The 27198-nt window shown below is 21.0% G+C and overlaps 2 protein-coding genes across 5 annotated transcripts in view; one reads left to right on the forward strand and one right to left on the reverse strand.

Annotated features, from left to right (window-relative positions):
- Positions 1-18756, reverse strand: part of LOC122501078 (alpha-tocopherol transfer protein-like) — a 69396-nt gene extending 50640 nt beyond the window's left edge. Inside the window, exon 1 of the mRNA XM_043610328.1 lies at positions 18409-18756. Coding sequence (XP_043466263.1) covers positions 18409-18423 — 15 coding nt within the window. The 5' untranslated portion in view covers positions 18424-18756. The remainder of the gene's footprint in view (positions 1-18408) is intronic.
- On the forward strand, positions 518-26771 carry LOC122501079 (alpha-tocopherol transfer protein-like). Of its 4 annotated transcripts, none has more exons than XM_043610338.1 (5): positions 518-944; positions 22786-22962; positions 23909-24462; positions 25956-26106; positions 26413-26771. In XM_043610338.1, exons 1-5 carry the CDS (start codon positions 932-934, stop codon positions 26442-26444), a joined length of 927 nt encoding a protein of 308 aa, XP_043466273.1. In that variant the 5' UTR covers positions 518-931; the 3' UTR covers positions 26445-26771. The 4 variants fall into 4 exon arrangements, with proteins under 4 accessions (XP_043466273.1, XP_043466275.1, XP_043466272.1 ...); XM_043610340.1 differs by having other exon boundaries at positions 518-814; XM_043610337.1 differs by lacking the exon at positions 518-944 and adding an exon at positions 8525-9146.
- The last annotated feature ends 427 nt before the right edge of the window (positions 26772-27198 follow it).

Consider the following 27198-nt stretch of genomic DNA (forward strand, 5'->3'; position numbering starts at 1 on the left):
AAAAATTATAGTTGAAGAAATTAAATCGTTTCCCCTAGTGTAGAAAGTACTCATTTTGTTCCCTAGTGTAAAAATCATTATTTTCCCCATTTGAGTGAAAATTACAAACTCTCAACCCATCTGAATTTTGAAAATGATGTTCGAAAATGTGAATTAATTTTCGAGAAGATCATTCATATAGAAAGTATGTTAAATAAATCCAATGACCTTCCTCTATCTAGATCGAACTTCGATCGCAAAGTTTCCACTTGATTCGAAAAAGCCGTCGACCGTGGGATGCGTCAGAGAACACCTCTCTCGACACTACTGGAATATTGTAATTCACCTATCGTAAATAAATTTCAGGATCAATCCGATCAGACGACACTACACAACATATATATATATATTTAGAATATGATCATCATTATCATCATCATCCATAGCGCATGAAGATTTCTCATTGGCGCTCAAGAAGTCCCCAAAGGGTCAGAGCTCAATTCTACACCTCCTTTATATACTCGCGTGTTACACTCATATTTTCCTCATTAGCTTTTCAATTGAATTTTCCAACACTACCTAGATATACTATAACAGTGAGCGCGCTTATGATCATTTTTTCGTCATCATCATTAAAAGAAATAACGCAATCGACCCCAGCGTGGTGGCTTCGTTTACAAACCAACAAGAACGCGGCAGTTCCTTAAGTGCAATCGCCTGGATTCGTTCCTTTCCCTTCTTCTGGTTCACGTGTCTGTCTGATCAATATACTTACAGAGAAAGAGAGAGAGAGAAAGAAAGAGAGAACAAAGTGTTGTTGCCCCAGCAGGAAAAGGTTTGGACGTTATATTTTGTGTGGTTTTTTTTTGTAGTTAAAATACAAAGTAGACCAGAAAAAAGTATTTAACAAAACTAAATCATCGGGGATTTATTCATCTTTTAATCAAGAATCATGGGAAATGAAGGTCAGTGTCAATGTTGAGGTTGATAAGTTTTCTACTGTTTATAGTATTATATATGGACTGTTGTTGATTTTTATAAATGGAATGAATGTGAATGGTGGTTTTGAATGGATATTGAAGAGAGATTGTAATAAGATAATATTGAAAAAGAATTAAATTGTTGCGCTTTTTTTTAAAATAGAATTTTCTATTTTTGTAAATTTTTATTAGTGCAAGTCATTTTTAATTAAGGCATCAACTCACTGTCAAAGGTTGATTGATTCCCCGTTTTGTGAAATTGTATTATACACGTAAGTAGGTAAAAAGCAATGGCAGCGTCATCGTTCGCGAATAATGCGAAGTGAAAAGTAGAACATTTTCCCATCGGTAAAAACATGATGGAAAGAAATATTTACTTTGCCTATGCATTTTGTATACTCTCTAGTAATAAAATCACTCTTATTAATCAATTAATTGTGATAAATAAATTGCGATTTACAAATTAAGATTTATAAATTTAATGTTTTGGACAAAATTTTGTCACGAAAAATTTATACTTCAATTATAATTGAATTGATTTTGAATCTTTAAAAAATTTACTATTATTTAATACATAATTATTTAATTTAGTCTAATAGCTCGGAATATTCAATTTAAATTCATGGAATATTTCATTAAATATTCCATTGGAATTTTGAAAATATTCCCTTTGAATATTTCATTCACGTTTTAGTAATATTGATATTTTCGAATTTAGAAAATATTCCTATTGAATATTTCCTCCAGATTTTAGTACTATTAAAATGTACGAGTTTAGAAATATTCCATTGAAATATTGCAAATATTCCATTAAAATTCCTGGAATATTTCATTAAATATTCCATTGGAATTTTAAAAATATTCCATTTGAATATTTCCTCTACATTTTTGTAATATTAAATTGTTCGAGTTTAGAAATATTCCATTGAAATATTGCAAATGTTCCATTAAAATTCCTGGAATATTTCATTGAATATTCCAGTGGAATTTTAGAAATATTCCTTTTGAATATTTCCTCTACATTTTAGTAATATTAAAGTGTTCGAATTTAGAAATAATCCATTGAAATATTGCAAATATTCCATTCAAATTCCTGGAATATTTTGAAAATATTCCTTTTTAATATTTCATCTACATTTTATTAATATAAAAATGTTCAAGTTTAAAAATGTTCCATTCAAATATTGCAAATATTCCATTTAACTTCCTGGAATATTTCATTACATATTCCATTGAAATTTTGTAAATATTCTTTTTAAATATTTCATTCACGTTTTAATAATATTGAAATCTCCGAATTTAGAAAATATTCCATTGAAATTCCTGGAATATTTCATTGATTATTTCATTGGAATTTTGGAAATATTCCTTTTTAATATTTCATCTACATTTTAGTAATATTAAAATGTTCTAGTTTAGAAATATTCCAACGAAATATTGTAATTAGAATGTAGTAGGAATTTTTTGGAATAAGTGTTTCTTTGAAATATTATAGAAATATTTCATTGGAATATAATATGGAAATATTTAAATCGAATAATAATTTTCACCCTAATAATATTCTATTCACTTTTCTAATAAAATATTCAATTGGAACATGAGGAATAATCTTTTGAAAGATTCAATTAGAAAATTACCAATATTCCTTTGGAATATTCAATTGAAATATTACGAATATTTAATAATAATAAGAATTATAATAATAAATTATTATTAAATAAATAATAAATAATTGTAGGAATATTCCATTGGAATATTGTAGTTGGCATCTTTCTCCTACAATCCGGAATATTCCTTTGGAATATTCAATTCGCATTTTAGAAATATAAAAATGTTCAATATTAAAATATGCTTTTGGAATAATGTAAGAATATTCCATTGAACTATTGGAATTGTAATATTATTTGAATATTCCATAGCAATATTCCTATGGAATAGTTAAATTTACAACTTTTTGATTGAAAAATAAAAATCGATAAATTTATTTAAATAGACAAAAAAATTAATTATTATATCATCGATAACACTAATAAAAAAAATTTATTTGTATATAATTCAAAAAGAATATTCCCACAATATTTTTATATGAAATATTTACACATTATATATTCCAAAAAAACGTTCGAATATTCTTATTTTTAAATGTCCCTATAATGTGGATAGAATATTCCTACACTATTTAAAAAAAATATTCCAAAGATCAGACATTTTACTATTTCTAAAATGTGGATGGAATATTTCCAAGGAATATTCTTTTCAATGTTTCAATGGAATTTTCCAGGAATGTGAATTAAATATTCCATACTATTGGGTCACAAATTTCTAAGTTAAAAAAATATATTTACATTGCGTGAAAATAAATTTGTATATCAACAATAGTTTGATACATACTTAATAATAATAAAAAATATTTTTCTAAAATTCCAGTTCAATATTCCCACATTATTTTTCTGGAATGAATATTCCATATTTCTACATTGTTCCAAAAGAACATTACAAAGGTCTGACATTGTTATATTCAGAAAATATAAATTTGATTATTATTTGGAATGGAATATTCCAGGAGTTTGTATGGAATATTCTGTTATATTGAGATTGATTATGATTTACAAACCTAGTTAATGTTTTTCATAAAATTTTTCTCGTTACAACAAATTTGTAATTTAATTGAAATTTAATTGATTTGAAAGATTTAAAATATATTTTAAAAATTTATTATTTACTATATTGTTTTTTTATTTACTCCAATTGCATGAAATATTCTATTCATATTCCTGGAATTTTTCATTGAAACTGACAGGGAATATTGCAAAGGAATGTTCCATCCACACTTTAGGAATTTGAAAACATTCTAGCTTCAAAATATTCCAATGAAATATTGGTATATTATAAGAATATTTTATTGGAATATTATAGGAATATTCTAATGGAATATTATAATGGAATATTCTAATGAAATATTACAGGAATATTTTAATGGAATATTACTTTTTAAATTTACTTTTTCAGTTCATTGAACTGAAAAAGTTGTAAATTATCAATTTATTTTACAATAAATTAATAATTTATTTAAATAGCGCGAAAATTGATCAACAGAACATCAATAATAATAATGATAATAGTATTAATAAAATATTTTTCAAAATTCCAGTGGAATATTCCCTCACTATTTTGATGGGAATATTCCAAAAACTTTGATATTTTAATTAACTTAAAATGTAGATGGAATATTTCTTTCGAATTTTTCCACTTTTTCATTGAAATATTTCAGGTATAAATTATTAAATTTATTATACATTATAAATATATAAATAGATAAATAATAATTTTTTTCAATTCAAGTAATAACATCTTTTTTTGAATTTTAATAATTTTTGATTGAGAGAAGGAAATAATATTTCATTGGATCCACTGAAAAAATTTTGATGCTCAAAGAAATATCAATCAAATGTTGTTCGTCAAACCATATTTGGAATTAATATTGTGTTTGAATTCAAAGAGTGATTTGAAAAATTGACAGCAGATGAATTTTGAAATTTTTTAATTTAATAACGTTCAATGATCTTTGAAATTAATTGAAATGCGATTTTCATAAAAGTTTTTTTTTTCCTGACGCTAAGAATAAATTATCTTCTCTATTTTTGATGATTGATTTTTTAATCAAAATTCATTGGGGAATAAAAATTATTCAAGGATTTTGATTCACGATAAAATATAATTTAGTAAATTAATTAACATTCATTGCTGCGAGAAAAGAAGATTAAGTTAAAAATAAAATCAAGTATTTTCTATATTTGTATATAATTATATATTTTCATATTTAAAAAAAACTTTTGTTTTTATTTCAATTTTTTTCAACTATTTATTTATTTACAAGAAAATATTGAAAAGTTATTTAAAAATTTAATATTATACACTTCGATAAAATGATTTATGAAAAAAATAAAAAATAATACTGAAGTATTTATTTTTGAAAAATGTGAAATTTCAAAAATCCACTCAAAGAGATTGAGAGAAATAAAGTGAAATTAAAGAAAAAATGTCAAAGTTTAAAAGACAAGGGAAAATTTTAGAGGAGAATAGAAAAGGATTGAAAGCATTTTCTCAAGTGATTCAAGAGTCTAAATGGACAGACGAAATTCTAAAGTAGAAATAGTTTCTACCACTATGGTAGAACAGTATCAGAACAGGAAAATTGAATGATATCAACGTGAACTATTTTTGTATCTTCTTTCAAAACTAAAATTTCTCTATATTTCTTTGTTTGAATAATATTTCCATTTTTAATAAAAATTGAAAATATTCTAACTAAAACTGAAAAAATTGTCGAAATAATATTTAGAATATTAAAAATAATATTTTTAACTTTTTTATATTAGTTGGAGCTATATTAACAATTTTTAAAATATTATTTATTTATAATTATTAATTATACAAGTCAGTATAAAATAATATTAAAATTTGATTTTGTTATTTGACACTATATTTAAAATTTAAAAACAGATTTTAAATATTTCGAATTTTTAAATAAAAAAACTTTGTTAAATTATTGTTAGATTATTATATTATATTTTATAAAAAATTTTCTGTTTATTAACTATGAATAATATTGTAATCATAATATGTAAATAAAATATTTTCTTCTCTAATAATTTCGAAAAGAATTCAGAATACAGAAAAATGTTACAATTAAAAAAAACAAACATGAATTAAATTCTATCGCAATTAAAAAAAAAAATTATCAATTATTTACAAAATACGATTTCGATTCAAACATCTAACATCAAGACCGGTTTTTTTTCTATTTTTTATTTTTTACTTAATTCAAAAATTAGTCACATTTTTTCTAATATATCGTCAGCGAACTTTAAACTCTTAAAATGTCAGTCATTTGACTTTCAGAAATATGTTCTGCTTTTTTTTCATCACGTTTAAAATTTCACGAAATTATATTTAATGAATAAGAATTTATTTAAATCAAAAAGAAAAAAGGTAAAAAAAAAAAACCAAAATGAATATCATTTCATCAAATAAAAACAGCAAATAACCTTGATATTACTTTTAAAAAAGAAAGATAGAAAAAGCAAGAAAGAGAGTGGGAGAGAAAGAGAGAGAGAGAGAGAAATTATAAAGAGCTATAAAATCTATGTCCTTCTAATGTCCATGAAGATTTATTTTACAATTTTTATTTTAATATATAAATTAAGAAATCATGTTATTTCGTAAGAATAAAATACTAATGTCGACAAAATACGAATCAACAAAAATATTATCAAAACTTATTTTTTAAATTGTAAATAAGGCGATTATTTTGAAAATAAAATGAAATTCCTTATTCGTTCTTTGTTTTTATAAAGAAAGAGTAACATTATAAGGATAATTTATTTAATTAATTTTTAAAATTCTTATTTAATTATGTTTCACTTTTTATTTAATTTTATTTATTTAATTTAATTTAATCTATTTGATTTAATTTATTCTATTTAATTTAATGTAATCTATTTAATTTTATTTAATTTTATTTATTATGATTTTAAAAAACAATTTCGCGTGCAAGATTTTGTGGAAATAATTAGATTTTCTTTTATTGTTTTAGAAAGTAGGAAAAATGATCATAAAATACTGTAATTCAATGAGATTTTTGTCTCTAGAATAAAATTGAGCGCACTTTTTGCATGTATCGATACTTTTTTTTGTATATATAAATTTAGAAAATTGCGTTCTTTCTAATCGGCGCATTAGTATGCAGGTGGTTTTTAGTTTTTTTACGCGGCAAAGTGCTTTTGTTGTTTAGTCGCATTTTTACATATTAAAGTCGGTAAAACGTTGTGAATTATTGCACTGTGCTCAAGAATTCCAAGAAAATGTTTTCTTTTTTTACTTTGTAATCTACTAAATTTCAAATTGTTACAAATCATTTTTTTACTTTTCGAAAATTTATTATTTATTATTTTACACCTCTTTGACTAGAACTATAAAATTTGATTAATTAATTAATGTTATGATGAAACTATTTTAAAAGGAATTTTTTGCAATTTTTCCTGAAAAAAAAATTGAACCTCCCACTAGGAATCGAACCTATTCCGTATTATTTCCAAATCGTGCTTTAATCCACTTAGCTACGAGAAAAAAAAATTGAAAAAACCTTTGAATTTTTAGAAAATTATACCTTAGTTTTTGTAATATCATCTGTTTTTGTAATTATATTTTCAAAATTAATTACATTCAAAGCAAAATATTCTAATTTTTTAATATTAGAGAATTTGCAAAAAATTGAAATGAAAAAAATTAAAAAACTTTAATTATTACTTTTTTGTATTTTTACAAGTGATTAGAAAATTTTCTTTTATAATTTTTCTTAAAAAAAAAAAAATTAAACCTTTCGCCGGGAATCGAACCCCGAGGTGTTTTTTTCTTTCAGAGAGTGCTTTAATCCACTTAGCCATAAGAAATAAAAATCAAAAACCAAAGAGCCTTTGAATTTTTTAAAAAGTTATTTATTAATTTTTTAAAAATTTCATATTATTTATAATTATGTTTATAACTTATAATATTCAACTATAATTCAACTATTTTTTAATAGTAAAAATATTTTAAAAAATCCAAAGTAGAAATAAAATTAAAAAATTAAATTACTACATTCAACTTGTTATCGTTAATACTTTTAATGAATAAAACTAGTTTTCATAAAAGAAATTAGTAAATTTCCTTCTACAATTTTTTTAGCAAAAAAAAAATTGAACCCTTCGTTTGGAATCGAACCTAGTCCATATTTTTTCCAAAGCGTGCTTTAACCCACTCGGCCACAAAAAAGAAAAAGAAAATTGAAAAACTTTCGAATTTCTAGAAAATTTTTCATTAGTTTTTTATAATTATATTCATAGTTAATTAAATTTGATTATAGTTTTTAGTACTACATTATTATTAATTTAGTACTAGAAATATTTGAAAATATTTACAGCAGAAAAAATTAAAGATTTACATTATATTTATTCGTTACCAATAGTTTTACTAACGATTAAAACTAATTTTTTTACAAAAATCATTAGGAAATTTTCCTCTGCAATTCTTTTTGAAAAAATTTAATTTTGGGCTGGGGATCGAACCCTGTGAGAATACTTTTTGCTTTTTTTATTAAAGTACTTTTTTTGTGCTTTTTTAACCTTCTTATCCACAAGGAAGAAAAATGAAACAGAAAAAAGCTTTCGAATGTTAAAAAATTATTAGAACCATTGTTGCTATTAATTATTATTAATGTACAATTATTTAAATTTTTTAATAGACATTTTTGCAAAAAATTGTAGTAGAAAATAAATTTATATTATCATATTTATTTGTTCGAACTATTTTCCCTCATAAATGAAACGAATTATTGCAAAAATCAGTAGATAATTTAAAAAAAGAATTAGAAAAATTTTAAGTGAATAAAGAAAATCAAATTCTTGCTGGGAATCGAACCCCGTGAGAGTTACCAGAGCGTGTCTTAACCCTCTTAGCCACAAGCAAAAAAAGTCAAAAATGAAGAAAATTAATTTTTCCCCTCAAAAAATTGTTTTTAGTCTCATTTTCAGTGAATAAGAATAAATTCATTAAATTCACGTATGAATACAAAATTGTCAGTAAAATGAAAAACTGATCTTATAATGAGGATAATTTTCCAAATTTCCATATATTCCTTGACAGGATACTTACAGTCATTTTTCATACAGATTGCCTTGTTTATTTGACCTTATATGTATATAATACTCTCCTTGATACACGCGACAGGATAAAAGACAATAAAATTAACTGCAAGTCGTAAGCTCTGAACTCGTTTCTCTCATAGTAATATATAATTTTTTTCTAATTTTTTTTCATTCTCTGTTTTTTAATTTTTTTTTTTGCGTTCTGTTTTGCTCAAATCATAACTCGACGAAAAAGAGACTTGATTCCTCTATACGGTTTTCCCAAGCCTTGAGCAACGAACGTTCATATAAAGAGTAGATCCAGACAAGTCGCATCAGCATTTTGGTCGTATATTCGAAGGGGGAACCTCGTTCGCGTGTTGTTCGCCTCCAACCTGTTAAAAAAAAAATAAAAATAAAAACGATCGTGTCGAAATTTTGCTACCACAGTTGTAATTATTGTCTCACGGTCCCACAGTTTATTCTTTCTTTGCTTTTTTGATCATGGCATTGGTTATCGAAAGTAAGTAGAGACTGAATATTTTTTTATTTTCATTTTTTTTTGGAAACATTCCCTGGTTATGAATTTTGAATTTTTCTTTTCATACACGTGCTGTTTTAGGATTACCAGTCAGAAGAATATGTGTATATTTTTTTTAAAAGTGCGATTTAAAAAAATTACCGGATAAAGTGTGAAAATATTTTTTTTGGAAATTTAGTCCAAAAAGCGAAAGTGTGCGGTTTGCCTCGTATTGACCTTAATTAATACAATAATAATTATGCAAAAATAAAATCGTAAGATAACAAGTTTTTCAAGAAAAGTATCTTTTTTTTTGAAGAACAAAATAAAAAAAAGCCTATAAGGAAATTATGAAGAATATTGAATTTTCTGAATAATAATTAATTTGAAAAAAAGTAATGGATCAAGTAATTTATAATATATGTTTACAAAAAAAAATTGCAAAATAATTAATTTGATAATATCAACATAAATAATGTGTGCAAATAATTTTACAATGAAGTCTTTTTGTTATTATTAGTGAAATTTTTTTTCGCATTTAAAAATTGAAAATTTATGATCTCATCATTAGTCATAAACAAAACTAAAGTTTTTCCTTATCTTTTTTTTTCTACTAGGAAAAATGCAGTAACTGATAATCATAAAAAGTAATTTAGAAAATAATTTTTTTAAACTGTGATGATTCACAATTGTTAAATTATTTAATTTTTAACGTTTCTTTACTTATAATGTTTATTAAAAGCAATTAAAAACTAAGTATTCTTTTTCGTGATAAACTGTTTATAAACAGGTAATGGAAATGTGTGACAATTGATAAAAAAATTTATAAATTAATTGCAAGTGAATATTTAATATTTAATGATAAATAAAAAATAGTAAATAAAAAATAACAAATGAATATATAATTTATAACAAATGTATAATAAATTAATAATTAATAATTAATAATAAATAAATATATATAATAATTAATATCAAAAACAAAGAAAAAAACAATGAAAACAAATAATAACAAAAAAAGACAAAAATAAGCAAGATAACAAAACAAACAAAAAAACAAAACAAAAAAGCTGAATAATAAAAAATAAATATGTAACATTTGGTAATAAATAAAAAATAATTTAAAAGATAATTAAAAAACGGGCGTATAATTACTTGAACAATAATAAATTTTATTGTAAAAAAAATAAATTATGAAATTAAATTTTAATAAATATTATTTTATGAATTGCAAGTGCGAAAAAAATAATTATAAATTATAGAAACACAATTTGCATATTCTAATAAAATATTAGTAAAAGAATAAAATAATAAAAAAAAATTATTTTATTTATTTAGAGGATTATAAAAAAAATAATTTTCCATTTAATGACGAAGGAACATTTTTCAATAGTGTTTACATATCGTTAGAAGTAAAATACTTCTAGTTTTTTGCTTGAAGGAGGAAAAAATTATCATTCGCAAAAAACTTTGTAAAAAAAATGTTTGGGGAATTTAAAAAAAAATTTAATCTTTACATTGTTTTGTTGAATTTTTTTTTCTTTCCGCCTTGAATAATAATTTTTAACTAAATGCGAATCATGAAGATATAGAAATATGATTCATGCAAATTTGTCACACACATATTTGTGTATCTAGTGTAAACAATAGTGAACAGTCATTCTTTTCATTTCATCATTTAGAGAAATTGAAGTAATTTCACTATTGAAATATAATTTGCGATACATATTTTTATTGAATTGATTATATTTTAATTAAAGCAGTTAAAAAGAAAAAAAATAATTTTCAAATGCAAGAATTTTTTTTTACTAAAACTTTTTTTTTTCAAAGAAAAATATTTTTTGCATTTGAAAATAATTTTTGTCCAAAACATTACAACTTTTTGTTCTTTACTCTCTGCATGCTTAAAGAACGAAACATTCTTTTTGTTTTTACAATTGTAAAATTTATTTGTTTTTGAAAATTGATAAGAATGGTGAAAAAAGAAAAAAAATTCCCTCTAATGTGGTCGATACACAAGGATTTCAATGCATGTCACGATTCTTAGAAGATATTATTGTTACACTCAATGCTTTAGAAAGTAGTTTGAAATCATCTGCAATTTCAAATGATTGAACAACGTCTTTTGAATATTTATCAAAATTTACATAGATTTTGTTTATGCAATTATGACTGAAAACTTTGTTTCTAATATACGTATTTTTGTTTGGTCAATAATAAGCGAAGAAGGGAAAATAAAAATATTTGCCAAATGAATATTTGTATTTAAATTCTCAGTTCATAAAAATATAAATACCTAATTACTGTATTTGGAAAAAAATTTTCCAGATAAATTAAATACAAGAATTAAAAACTAAAAAAGGAAATAAATGTTCTAAAGTAATTATTTTTTAGATTAAATTATTTTTTAATGAAATTATTTCTATAACGATCCACATGACTCGATTATGTCATGTTTATGATAAACAGCTTCCGCTTTGCTACTCAAATGTTGTCATTTTATAATGGTCATTTTATTAATGGTTTTATTCTACTCTAGAAAATTTTATATCATCAAATTATGCATTTTGAGTTGACAGTTTAAAGTGTGCAGTAAAAATTTTCAAATAGCTGTCCTATACTTTATTAGGTCCATGTGAAATGTTGCAAAATTATAATTGTTACTGTTAAATCATTGTAAAAAATTATATTATAATATAATAATATAATTTATATTTTATAATTCATTTAACGACAAAATAACAACATAAGATAATAAACAAATTAACAACAGAATTTCTATAATACGATTTTTTAGTGATTATAATTGAACTTATTTATTTATTTATTTATTTATTTATTTATTAAAAGTTTTAATAAATTGCGTTAGTACCAAGTTCAATTACTGGTATATTGAAACAAAATTAATTTGATTCAAATAACACTAGAACGATTTTATAGAATTTCTACATGAATTCTAATAAATTTTAGTGATTTTTAATTAGAAAGAATATAAATTTCGTGAAATAATTTTTTTAACATTATATTATTGTATGGTTACTACAAAGCTCGAACTAGATCCGTAAATCCCGTAAATTTGCATAAAGTCCGTAAATTTTAGTTTTTTTTAAAAAAAAAAGGTCCGTAAAGTCCATAATTTGATTAAAAAAGGACAAAAAGTTCGTAAATTGTACGATATAATTTGGAGAATTTTAGAGAAATTACAAATGATTGCAGAAATTCAATTATTTTCAAAAGTAATAAAATTCTTTACAGAAATTCAATTAAGTTCAAAATTTTTTAAAAATTCTCGTCGAAATTTCAATTATTTTTAGAAATAATTAAATTCTTATCCAAAATTCAGTTATTTTCAAAAATTATAATAAAATTCTTGGTAAAATTACAATTACTTTAAAAAAATTTTTTCTATTCAATTATTTTTAATATCTACCAGATTAATAAAATTTTCCAAAAGAATTCAATTGTTTAAAAAAAATTTAATATATAATTCTACGCAAACATTTAATTATTTTTATAAAATGATAAAAATATCACAGAAATTCAATTATTTACATATTTTCTATAAATTTCTGCGCAATATAAATCAATTATTTTTATAAATAATAAAATTTTTATAGGGATTCAATTATTTTTCTAAATAAAAATTCTTTTTAGGAATTTAATTATTTTCATAAACAGTAAAAATCATGCCAGAAATTAAATTATTTTAAATTAAACTTTAATCGAATTCTTCAATAAATGTAATTATTATTAAAAATTTTATTAAAGTCAAACAAATTAAATTATTTAAAAATTTGTTTCTAAAATTCTTTATAAAAATTCAAATTTAAGAAACATTCAAATATTCAATAAATTTTTTTTTGTATTTAAATAATTGAATTCTAGTAGAATTTTCTAATAAAAATTGATTTCAAACTGAATTTCAGTTAAAAACAAATGAATTAGAAAATTCTCAAAAAATTTTTTCAAAAATTATTAAAAATAATAGATTTATAGAAAAATTAACACTAAAAAAAATTTTTATTTTGAAGAAGTTACAAATTATTGCAAAAATTCCATTATTTTCAAAAGTCATAAAATTCTTAGCAGAAATTCAATTATTTTGAAAAATTTTTAAAAATTCTTGTCAAAATTTCAATTATCTTTATAAATAGTAAAATTCTTCTCCAAAATTCCATTATTTTCAAAAATTTTTCTTAATTTAATTATTGTCAATATCTATTATTTTTATAAAATAATAAAAATTTCACTGAAATTCAATTATTTACATATTTTCTATAAATTTCTTCGCAATATAATTCAATTATTTTTATAAATAATAATATTTTAATAGGGATTCAATTATTTTTCTAAATAAAAAAATTCTATTTAGGAATTTAATTATTTTCATAAATATGTAAAACTCATTGCAGAATTTCAATTTTATTTTTAATAAAATTTTAATCGAATTCCTCGAAAATTCCTTTATCACAATTCAATTTTAAGAAACATTCAAATATATAATAAATTATTTTTTGTATTTGAATAATTGAATTCTAGTAGAGTTTTCTAATAAAAATTGATTTAAAAATGAATTTCAGTTAAAAACGAATGAATTTGAAAATTTTTAAAAAATTTTTAAAAAAATTATTTAAAATAATGGATTTATAGAAAAATTTTAATTAACAGTAAAAAAAATTTAATTTTTGAGAAATTACAAATTATTGAAGAAATTCAATTGTTTTCAAGAGTAATAAAATCCTTCGCAGAAATTTAATTATGTTAAAATATAATAAAATTCTTCTTAGGAATTCAATTATTTTCATGGATAATATAACTTAATGCAGAATTTTAATTATTTTTAATACAATTTTAATCGAATTTCTTGGAAAATGTAATTATTCTTAAAAATGTTATTAGAAATCGTGGAATGAATTCAATTATTAAAAAATTTTTTTAGAAATAATTGAATTTTGAAATTAATTTTTTTGAAAAAATGTAATTGAATTTTTTATATTATTTGAAGTTTTTAATTTCTAATATATATTTAATTGAAGAATTTACGAATAATTGAAATTTGTAAAATTGAATATTGTAAATAAATGGATTTTTAAAATTGTTAAAGAACTTTTTCGAAAATTAATTGATTTAAAGAAAAAGTTTAGTGAAAAATTCTTAAAAATAATAATTGAATTGAAATGAAGAAAATTATTTTGAAGAACTACAATATATTCTTATAATATAAAATAATGATTTTATTAATTTGGGATTTTTAATTAATATAAAACATGAATAAATCGATGGATTGATTTCTTCATGTTTTATTGTTATGAAAAAACGAATTTTACTAAGTAATAAAAATATTTGTTACAATTATTTGTTTAAATAGTTGAATTAATAAAATAAATAAAAAAAACTATTTAATAATGTAGGAAATTTAAGGAAAGAAGAAAATTTTAAGGAAAGAAAAAATAAAATTAAATATTGTCTTAATTTTTTGAAAGAAGAAGAAAAAGAAGAAGAAATACTGTTGATATAGCTAAAAATAGGTTTTATAATAAAAACAAATTATGCAATATCTAATGGAATTCATGGATCGGTTTAAATTCGATAGAAACTGTAGAAAGAGTCCGAGTGTATACAAATAGATGATTTGTCGACATGTACGTAATGGAGGTAATATCGTTGGGTTTCAAATCGAGCAACTCGGTCACGCAGTACACACACCCACATGTACATAATGGAATGTTTGTGTGTATTGAATCCTTGACGTATAACAGGTGAAAAATCTAAATACCGAAATGCCGGTAAAGCAATTCCACAAGCATTGCATAAATGCTTAAACGATTAGTCGTTGCGTCCAGACTAATTGAATATTATAGTTTTCATAATTTCCTTTATAAATGAAGAAATCATCGCATCTCTTCAAATGTAGTTTTCAAGAAATTTCTTAGTGATAATTATCCGATAAAAATAATATGCACACTCACGCACTTTTAATTTTTTTCTTTTCTTCATTTTTTCCATCTTAATTTTAATTCATTACTTTTTTTCTCACTTTTTTCTTAATTGCTTTCTTAATTGCATTCTTAATTCTATTCTTAATTTCTTTCTTAATTTTTGTTTTAATTTTATTCTTGATTTTATTCTTAATTTATTCTTAATTTTATTCTTAATTTTATTCTTAATTTTATTCTTAAATTAAGGAATAAATTTAACAAAAAAAAAAATGAAGAAAAAAATGAAGAAAAAAATGAAGAATTCTTTTTTTTAATTTTTTTCTTAATTTTATTCCTAATTTTTTTTTTGCCTTAATTTATTTCTGCCTCTGCTATTATATTTTTGCTCTATCGACATTATAAATTATTGTTTTAATGTCAAAGGGGTTAAAGAGGATGCGGAACTAAAATAGAATTCATCTTCTTATAAATATAGCGAAGTTAGAATAAATAATCACTCTCCATATTCATTATTCAGTGCATATATATAATTAGTAATTTAATGAGGTACACAATTAGAAATAGATCAAAAAATTGTTTTTCAATTGTAATTGTGTAATGAGTTTTTGAAAAATAAGTGATTATTGTCATGTCAAAGTTATTATAATAATAACGGAGTTACATCAGATTTAAATCTATTTTCAATTAAGCAAATTATTTTCTTTTTAGTTCAAGAAAAAGGAAAATGGAAAGAAATATTAAATGGAAAATTTATACATTTAAATTTTAAATTGATTTCTTATACTTTTATGTTGTTTCATCAAATTTATATTTTCTTAAATAACACACGCTTGCTGTGTTATTTCGCAAACGAAAAAAAAATTTACAACAACCGTCAATGCAAAATTATCATTTTCTAATTCTAAATGTCAAATACTGAACAATATATCACTTGAAATATTGCATATATACGTATAATTTAAATTTTAACTAATTTCTTAAGTTTTTTCTTACCAATACTTACGAAATATATACAAATTGAATTTTTCTTACAAAAATCATTTATTTTATATATTTTTTTATTATCAGAAATTAATTACCAAGAAAAAAATATCTTTTATAAAAATCTTACGAAATCAAAATAAATAATAATTTTACACGGTTATTAATTTTATTTTTGCAAATTTATAAATTTATTTCACCTTACAACAATATGAGAGAGAAAAAAGTACAATTTATCAAATTGATTACACAATCACAAGTTCGATTTGTTTAATTTTTTTTCCTGTATTATTGAAATGGCAAAAAAAAATGAAGTCAAGTTTACTTAGATTTTTTTTCAAATATGTTTTATTGATGTAATTTACATGACCAGATGGATGCATTTATATTAATGCAGAATTTATTAAGACTTAATCAGGACGTGTTGTCTCAATGGACAAAAAAAATTCATAAATAATATAGCACTTTTCTTGTTTTAAAATAAAAGAAAAATGTTAAAAAATTAAAATAAAAAATTTTCAATAGATACGATGAAAATGCAAGTTTTTTTAATTATTAAAAGATCATGTAGTATAAATAATATAGCTTATGTTAAATTTGCAAATATTCACGTATGTCAAATGTCTATTAATAATGATTAGATTTTTTAATTAAATATAGAATTTTTAAAAAATATTCGTTAACTGTATAAAGATTAAAATTTTAATTGAATTACATATTTTTTAACTGTATGCATTTTTAATTTATTCAATCTTGTTTTAGTTTATTCAATAAAAAATGGTAATTAATTTTTTATTTATAAATTAGTTATTAATATTTGTATTGTATATTTATTTATTATTATTCATTTTATAATTATTTCTAATAATGTAGTTCAAGAAAAATTTTATTTATATTATTTGTTTTATTTATATGTTTAAAATTTTTACAGTTATTTACTTATTTGTTCGTTTCTTTGTTTTAATCACTTTTTTTTGCATTTCTCCACTGTAATTATTTTTTACTATCTTATTTATTCAATAAAAATTTATTTATTTATTCAATAAAAATTATTATTATAATTTTCAAATAAATTTTTTATGCGAAATTTTCTAATTTACTTTTCATTTGTCAATCAGTAATATTATAATTACTATAATAATTATCAGCATTGAAATGTTAATTTATTATTTGTTTATTGTTTCCTTATTTATTTATTTCTTGACTTTTGTTTTTAAATTGTTTCCGTATAGAACAACAATATTTACGACTCTTCACTATTAACGTACATTTGCGTGTTAAAAATGTCCTGAAATTTAAGACGACAATACAACGTATATATTTTTTCATGATAATATTGTCATAGATAAGGAAAAAAAATGCTTTTTGTTTGAAGTGTTATACAGAAAATTTCTTTCTCTACTGTTTGATAATAAACAAAAAAATAACAAAACAAAAAAATATTTACAAGAATTGCAAGGGAATTTTTGCATAAAAAATGCGAGGATAAAACTAATTAGTAATATTGAAAAAAAATAATTTTTTATTTATCTCTACCATTATAAATTTGACTATTTATTAATAATTATTTTAATTACGATTATTTTTCATTTTTCTATCAAATTTTTTTCCTACCATAAAAATACTACATTAGTAAAGAAAATTATTTTCTGTAAGAAAATTTAGAAGCAAATTTATTATTAGCCAAATTAATTAATGAATAATTAAAATTAATTGCCTAGTTTAATAATTATGTGAAATTTCTTTTTTCAATTGCGATCAGCTGTTCGTAGCGACCGCCGCCATCTTGGTTACTGTTACCACGAAATTAGGATGGAGAATTTTGTGGCGGGAAAAAAATTTGATAGAAAAATAGGAAAAAGAAAAATAATTGTAATTATACCTACACTTATTATCAATAAATAGTGAAAATTATTTATTATTAATTCATAATTAAAATTATTAATTATTGTATATTATCAAATAATAAAATAATTAAAATGATTAATTATTAAATTTAAATTATGTTTAAAATTTAGATTAATTAATTTTGAATTACGAACTACAATTATTAAAATTGGTACTATTATAAATAATTGCTATTAATGATTTATAAAATTTATAAAAATTGAAAAATAAACTTTTCAAGTGTCTAATAATTTAAATTAATCATTAAGCAGCAAATTTTTTTTCTATGGAAAACAAAAAAATTACAAATATGAATAATTCCTCCTCTCGTTTGTCAATAGATAGTCAAGAGCTGAATTTTCAATTTTGTTCAATGCGTCATTTAGGGAAAAATTGAGTTTTCTTCTGAAAAGTAGATGAGAAAAAGAATTTAATATCAATAGACAGAAAAGACTCACCTTTAAGAAGTTCATTTCAAGGTAAGAGAGATGTTCGTAGGGTTAGTTATTCAGTATTTTATGGTTGTAATTTGAAGGTCTTCTTACATTACATTTTGCGTAAGGACTATTAATGATGCGTATCAATCTTCTTTTGCTGTTGTGACGCAAATGATTCGATCACGTGGTTCCCTCCATACAGCCTTCGCTATATACATTGTACCGAACATATGTGTGGATATATAGTAAATATAAAAAATCTATACATACATATATGCGATTTGTTCACATATATATAGGTATATAATCTTCCTCGGACATAAATTTCATTTATCAGATATCATTTTCGCACCCACTGAACCGAAATTAATTTGCAAAATCCTCCCGTGTATTGATTTCATTTGCATTTAAATTCTATTTTTGAATCTTACGCAAATTATCATATGCAGAAATATGTGTGAAATTATTTTCTTTTAATTTCTTGTTTTTATTTATGTTTGGTAGGTTTACTGATTTATTTACTTGGCAACAATTTTTAAAGAGTACCTACTAGCAATAGTTGGGCTAACTTCTTCCTACATTTTTTAAAAATAAAATTAGCAATTTTAAAAATAATAGAATTTAAAAAATGTTCTAATTTAAATTTTTGTTGAAAACACTAAAAAAAATTCAATTTTGGAGAAATTACAAATAATTGCAGAAGATCAATTATTTAAAAAAAAAAATAAAAATCTTCTTATAAAATTGAACTATGTTAAAAATTTGAAAAGAATTCTCGTAAAAATCCCAATTATCTTTATATAAATAACAAAATTCTTCTCCAAAGTTAAATTATTTTCATAAATGTCAAAAAAATTCTTGTCCTAATTTCAATTATTATTTTCAAAAATAAAATGCATTTTTCTAATTTCAATGAATTTCAATATCTACTATTTTAATAAAATTTCCCTAAAAGAATTCAATTATTTCAAGAAAATTTTAATAAAATTGTATACAAGCATTTAATTATTTTCATAAATAATAACATTTTTTGAAGGAATTCAATTATTATTTTCATAAAAAATAATTTAAAATTCTAGAAAATAATAATTTAATTAAACTCGATATCTTCATGTTTTATAACAAATACTTTTATAAACTGTTTAATTTAAAAAAGGTTTGAATTTGAAATTTTTGAATGTTTTAATTTTAATTCCTGTGGAAAATCCTGTTTCAAAAATAAGATTAAAAATAGGAATTGTGCAAATATTTTTCTTCTTTTTCTAAAACAAAATAATAATTTTGTTAAAAAAATTGTGATTCATGAAGAAAAATAATGCAAAAAAAATAAATTTTCTATTTCTTAATCACAGTTGTTTAACAATTTTCTAATTTTCCTTAGAAGTAAAGAACAAAAATCTGCATAATTTCAATTTGACAAAACATAATATTTAACAAAATTTTTGTCTTTTAATGAAAAGAAGTGAAAAAAATTCTGATGATTTCTATTTGTCATTACAATTTTGAATTAATTATAAAATAGAAATTGAATTGAATTGAAAACGAAATTAAAATTTTTTGAATTATTAGAAAATAAAGGGAAAAAAATTCTGTTATATTTATTTGTCAATTTCCTTAATTGTAAAATTATTCGAAAATTCAATAACTTTAAAAAAAAAAATTAATTCTATACATATAATTGTCAGTTAAAAGTATGAAAATATCAAATTATTAAAGATTTTAATTAGAGAAACTTTTCGAAATTCAATTATTTACAAAAATTCACGTTATAATGCTTTTAATATTAAATTATAATCTAAAATTTTAACTGAAATTATAAAATTCAATTATAATATTGAATTCCTGTGAAATATTTATTATTTATGAAAATAATTAAATATGTGAGTAGAATTAAAAAAAAAAATTTTTTAATAACTAAATTCTTTTGGAAAATTTTATTGAAATAGGGTAGATATTGAAAATAATTTAATTGAGAAAAATTTTTGAAAATTAAATATATTTCTACGAAGAATTTTATTAAACTTCTTTTAAAAAATGATTGAATTGTACGAAGAATTTCATTAAAACTTTTGTTACAAGAATTCAAATCTCTTAAGAAATTTAATTAGAAATGCATTGAAAATAATTATTAAATTCTAATAAACAAATTATTTCAGAGTTTTTTTGAATTAATTGAATTCTTTCGTCAAATTTTAATAAAATTTTTAAGAATAATTACATTTTTCGAGAAATTCGATTAAAATTAAATTAAAAATGTGAAATTTTTCGATGAGTTTTATTATTTATGAAAATGATTGAATTCCGAAAAAGAATTTTATTATTTACTAAAATAATTGAATCATTTTAAAATTTTTTATTATTTTTGATAATATAATTAAATTATTGCGAAGAAATGTATAAAAAATTCTTTAAAAATTTTGGAAAATTTGTATTATTTATGAAAATAATTAAATTTTTAAAAAAAGATTTTGTTTTCAGAATTTTTCTCATGGAGTTTATTAATTTTTATTTAGCATTTATTGTATTATTGTAATTTTATGTTTTTAGCATAATTTTTATTTTTTGCTTATTTTTTTTATTATTAGTTTTTTAGTCATATTTTTATTATTATTTTTTTTAGTCACATTTTTATTTAATTATCAGTTTTCTATTCTTATTTTTTCTTTTTTTTCCTATTTTATTTATCCAAATTAGAAATATTCAATGAAAATTTATTTCGTTTTTCTTCATAAACACTCAATTTGTAATTGATGTTCTTTTTATTCGATTTCCTGAGAAGATAAAATAAAATTCCAGTAATGACATTTTTTTCTTATTTTTTGTTTTCTTTTTCTTTAAAGATATTAATTCAATTTGATTAAGTATGTAATGATGAATTGAGGAGTAAATATTTTCAATAAAATTAATAATCATTTGGGTACAATGTACAAAATATCACTGGTACATCAATAAATTATTATCAAAGAGAATTTCTCGTTATATGATTTCAGTGCGATGATAAATCTCGTGTACGATAAGGTCAAGTATTAGATAGTGAAATGTTAAGCAATTACAATAAATTCTTTTATTACTGAATAAATAAAATAAATTTCAGTTATTAAGTATTCTTTAAAGTATTTACACGCCGAGTGTGTAATTTCGTGTGATTGAGATTTTTTTTGTCCCGGCAAATTTATAAATAAAAATAAAGTAAAAATGTCCACTGGAGTTATTTTATCGAAATTAAAATATCCAAGTAAGAAAATAATTTACTATTTATTTATTAACTATTTAAAATAAAAAAAACCTTTTTTTTAACATTATTTTTCCCCTCACTTTTTTTTAACATTATTTTTTCTCTCACTTTTTACTATTATATTTTTTTTAATATAAATTAAACTATTTTGATTAGTGTTGATAATTATTTTAAAATTCATTTATTATTATTTTATTTGTTTAAAATTCATTTTTTATTACTTATTTATTTTTATTAATATTGTTAATGTAACATTGGGTGGGGCATCTTTTTATTTTATAAATGATAATTCTGTAATTGGTCCACGTGACTGTTGGATTTATTGAAATAAAATAAAATTAAATAAGATTAAATTATTACTTTTCAGTACTTTATTTTTCGTATTATAAATTGAACTAAATAAATTTTAATTAGTGTTGATATTTATTTTAATATTATTAATTTCAATTTCTCCTTAATCGAGTTATTTCAAATAAGAGTAATTAGACCAATTTCCAAGTTTAATTTAGTTCCTCTAGAAAATCGGATAAATTCATAAATGTTCTTTGAATCAAATTCAATTAAGTAAGAGAATATTAATAGTATTAATTAATTATATTATTATTAATATTCAGTATTATTAATAATAAGTAATAATAATAACATTAATTATTATTTAATATTAACAATATTTAGTCAAAATAAGTAATATAATATAATTTTTCCAATAAACAGTTATTTGGATTATTACATTAATTAAAGCAATTACTGTATTGATTAAGAAATTCATTATATTAGAGTACTTAGTGATTATTTTTTAAATCATTTTTATTCTTTAAGTAATGTTTATTATTATTTTTAATTATTAATTCTTAACCATTGTAAAAATTAAGATTGATTCTATCGTCTTCAACATTTTTCTAACTATTGTTTAAATGTTTAATTAGTTAATAATAATTAAAATAATTAATATACTAATAATTAATATTAGTTAATAATTAATATATTAATTAATATACTAATAACTAAAATACTGTTATTGATATTTTCTATTTTTTCATTATTTTTTATATTTCTTCATTTTTTTATTTATTTTTATTTAAAAAAATTATTATTAAATTTTTTTTTTATTAAAAAAAAATTAATCAAGCATTTTGTTTTATAAGAAAAATTCTTTGTTGCAGACATAATGCTGTCGACGGACGTGGAGGAATTGCCTTCAATCAAGGTTGGTAATTTTGTTCTTCAGTTTGAACTTGGTCCACCGAGTCCTGAAATTCAAGAAGTCGCGAGAGAAGAATTGAGGGAATCGCCTGAATTACAGAAAGAAGCAGTCTCACGATTACAGGAATTGCTCAGAGGTAGATGCAAAAAAATTTTCAATTACTTTCTATTTATTATTGTCTTTCGAATAAAAGTTTCTATTGTTGAAAATTAAATTTTTTTATTAATTATCTATAAACTATTTCTTTTCGAATAAATAAATTTTTATGGAACAAATAAATTTCTATTGAATAAATAAGTTTTCCACTAATTTTCTATAAACTGTTTTTTTAATAAATAAATTTTTAATCAATTTTCTTCTAATAAACAAACTTTTATCGAATAAATAAATTTTTATCAAATAAATAAACTTTCATCGAATAAATAAATTTTTTATTAATTTCTCTAAAGTAAATAATTTTCCTATTAATTTCTAAAAAATATTTATTCTTTTTTTCGAACAAATAAATTTATAAATTTATATGAAATAAATATATACGAATTTTTATTAAATAAATAGAATTTTATAGAGGGAATAAAATTTCTATTAATTTCTATAAACTATTTTTATTCGAATAAATAACTTTTAATTTTAATCGAATAAATTAATTTTCTATTCGATTCTTTAAACTATTTTTATTCCAATACAGTAAAACCTGTCGAAATGCAACTCGATTTTTAAAATTTGATCACGTAAACAATCCTTAAAAAATTGTTTTGTAATTTAATTTTTTACTATTTTTATAATATTTTGGAACTAAGTAAGTGAAAATAATTCTTGTTGGATAATATTCATTGCAAGAAAATATTTAAAAATAGCGTTGCATTCCGACAGGTTCGACTGTAAATAAATTTTTATGGAGAAAGTGAATTTTTACAAAATAAATAAATCTTTATCGAATAAATATTCGAAATAAATATTCGAATAAATTATATTATATTATATTATTTATATTATAAATATTCGAAGAAATAAAGTAACACAAAAAAAAACCAAAAAAAGTAACAAACAACAAAATTTGTCAATTTTTCGATTATTTCCAGCCGAGCCAGATCTCCACTGTCCATTGGATAATGAGGCATGGCTAATACGTTTCTTGAGGCCCTGCAAATATTATCCCGAGTCGGCGTCAAAATTAGTGAAAAATTATTATAGTTTTAAAGTGAAACATTCAAATGTTTATTTAGGCCTCAAACCAAGTAATGAGAGAAATATATTTGAACACAATATTCTCACTGTATTGCCAAATCGCGATCAACATGGACGACGAATTTTAATTATAGAACTAGGAAAAAAATGGAAGCACAATAAATGTAGTCTCGATGAAGTATTTAAGGGTTGTGTTTTATATTTGGAGGCGGCAATGTTAGAGCCAACGTCACAAATTGCCGGCGCTGTTGTTATTTTTGATATGGATGGCTTGTCACTGCAACAAACGTGGCAATTCACGCCGCCATTCGCCAAAAGAATAGTCGATTGGCTACAGGACGCTGTTCCATTGAGAATTAAAAATATTCACATCATCAATCAACCGTACATCTTCAACGTGGTCTTCAATCTCTTTAAACCATTTTTGAGAGAGAAACTTAAATCGAGGGTGGGTTCAATATAAATTATTATTATTGTAAATTTTTAAATATTTTTTTAACTTAATTTTTTCCCCAACTATAACTGTGAAAATTCTCAATTTCATTTTTTTTTTATATTTTTCCGGAACTGGTTCATAACTTTTTAAATACTGCTTTTCAAATATATTTACTTATTTATTTTTAGATTTTAAAACATTTTTTCCCAACTGTAATTATAAAAGTTTAGTACAATTAAAATTCGACTTGTTTTTTGCGGATCTTGTTCATTAATTTTTCCTAATTCAAATTATTTATTTTATTTATTTATTTACGATATTTCATCATTATTAGCTTTTAAAACATTTTTTTCGGAACTGGTTCATTATATTTTTTTTTGAGATTTCAAACCATTTTTTCACAACTATGTATAATTATAAAAGTTTCGTACAATTTGAATTTTTTTCGGAACTGGTTCATTATTGTCTTTTACTGTTGCTATTCATTTATTTATTTTTAGATTTCATATTTTTTTTCCACAACTATAACTATACAAAAATTCGGTACAATTGTAATTAGGGTTGTTTTTTCGGAACTGGTTCATTATTTTTTAAATAATGATTTTAAAGTTTATTTCTATATTTATTTTTAGATTTCAAAACATTTTTCCTTAACTATAATTATAAAATTTTTTGGTACAATAAAAATTGAATTTTTTTCGAAACTAGTTCTTTGTTATTTTATGAATTATTATTTAATAATAAATAAAATAAAATAATAATAATAAAATTATTATTATTTTCTTAATTATGTAAATTTGATAGAAGGTAAATATTCTTTTGTTTTTTACGGAACTGGTTTATTATTTTTTTTTTAAATTTGATACAATTTGAATATTGGTTTTTCCAAAATGGTTAATTATTTTTTATTTCATTAGATTTGTAAAAAAATGTTTCCCTAACTATAATTTTGTAAATTTGTTTAGTTGAAATTTATTTTTTTCTTTTAGAACTTTTATCTTCTAAATATTATTTCATTAGATTTTAAAATATTTTTCCTAACTATTAGTATTTTATCTTTGATACCAAGTAAATATTGTTTTGCTTAGATTTGTTTTTTTGCGGAACTGGTTCTTTATTTTTTTACTACTACTATTAAAATTGATTAATTATTAGATTTCACATTTTTTTACCAACTATAATTATAGAATTTCGTTCGGAACTGATTCATTATTTTTTTAATACTGCTTTTATTTATTTATTCACTTGTTTATTTTTATATTTCAAAATATTTTTGTCCCAACTATAATTACGAAAGTTTTATCCAATGAAAATGGTTTTGTTTTTACAGAACTGGTTCATTAATTTTTAATATTCCCATTTTTATTAGATTTATTTAATATCTTTTCTAAAATTATTTATTGTATTTACTTATCAAATTATGTAAATATAATACATTGAAAATATTTTTTTTCCTGAACTGGTTCATTATTTTATTTTAATATACAGTAAAAATTTGTTTATAGATAATATTCCATGGCACAGACAGAAAATCTTTGCATCAACACATGTCACCAAAATGCCTTCCAAGTTGCTATGGAGGAACTTTAGAAATTCCAACAATATCCGGTCCTCAGTGGCTTGAACTTTTACTAAAATGCGACAAGGAATTCGACGGTAATTAAAAAAAATTGAAAATTAATTTCTAGAATCACTTTATTTATTAATATTTCAAATTTAAATTATTTTATAGTTTCACAAATTTTGTCAATATTTATTTTGAAACCAAAGAATCCTATTTTTAATAGACATTTAAATTTTGTCAATTAAAATTTTGGAAATACATTTTTTTCTAAATTAAAATTTTTTAATATTTTAGAAAAATTCTCCAGAAATTTTTAACAAGTTTTCCAATAGTTTTTTTAATAATTTTCTAATAATTTTTCGTACAGTTTACTAAAAAGGTTGCTTTTCAATTTTTAGCTATCAACTCGTATGGTTACAAGAAGAAATAAAACTTATAGAGATTTATCTTGTTTCTTTGGAGAAGATTTTTTTGGATTAGTTGAAGATTAATTTCCGAATTGTTTTACAAAAAAAAACATATCCTTCAACTGCCTTTAATTGCTCATTTTTTTAGTGTAAATTATATTTATATAATTATTTTATTTCATATAACGTGATAAAAAGCCAATTATCGTGCGAGTAAAGAGAACATTATTACTTTCAGACTAGTTTTTAATAATTAATTTACAGAAGGTTTAGTGTACGGAAAGGTTGAAAAATATTATTGTTGTGTATTATAATAATGTGTATTATGATAAATAATAATTTAAATCAAATTATTCTTGTTTTGTAAAAGAAGAATTTTCCAAACATTCTATTTTTACGAATGTTTTAAAATTAGTTTATAATAACTTAAAAATGCTCTCTTCACAACGTCCTTTTTACTACAACGAAAAAATATTTATAAATATTTATAAAAATTATAAATATTTCTTTAAAAAATTGAACGAATAAAATATGCAATTATTCGAATAATTTTTATATATTGTTATATAAATATAATATATATATGACAATTTTGTAATACATATCAGAAAAGTTTATAAATTATTAAAAATAGGAATAAAAAATAAATAAACAATTATTCGTAATGAGAAAAAAATCAAATTTTTTTTCTAAATTTTTTGTTCAAATAAAAATTTTTACAAGAAGATCAAAATTCTAATAAAAATGAATTAAATTTTCTGTGTTAGAAAGTAAAAT

Source organism: Leptopilina heterotoma, unplaced genomic scaffold (assembly GCF_015476425.1).
Source record: "Leptopilina heterotoma isolate Lh14 unplaced genomic scaffold, ASM1547642v1 Lhet_199, whole genome shotgun sequence".
In the NCBI taxonomy this organism is placed as follows: Eukaryota; Metazoa; Arthropoda; class Insecta; order Hymenoptera; family Figitidae; genus Leptopilina; species Leptopilina heterotoma.

What these genes read in the sequence shown, in the direction of transcription:
- LOC122501079 (XM_043610336.1), top strand. Translation starts at nt 21,583, where the DNA reads ATGTCCACTGGAGTTATTTTATCGAAATTAAAATATCCAA. An exon ending in GAGAGAAACTTAAATCGAGG is followed by an intron (nt 24,463 to 25,955) that starts GTGGGTTCAATA and finishes ATTTGTTTATAG; the next exon opens with ATAATATTCCATGGCACAGA. An exon ending in ATGCGACAAGGAATTCGACG is followed by an intron (nt 26,107 to 26,412) that starts GTAATTAAAAAA and finishes TTCAATTTTTAG; the next exon opens with CTATCAACTCGTATGGTTAC.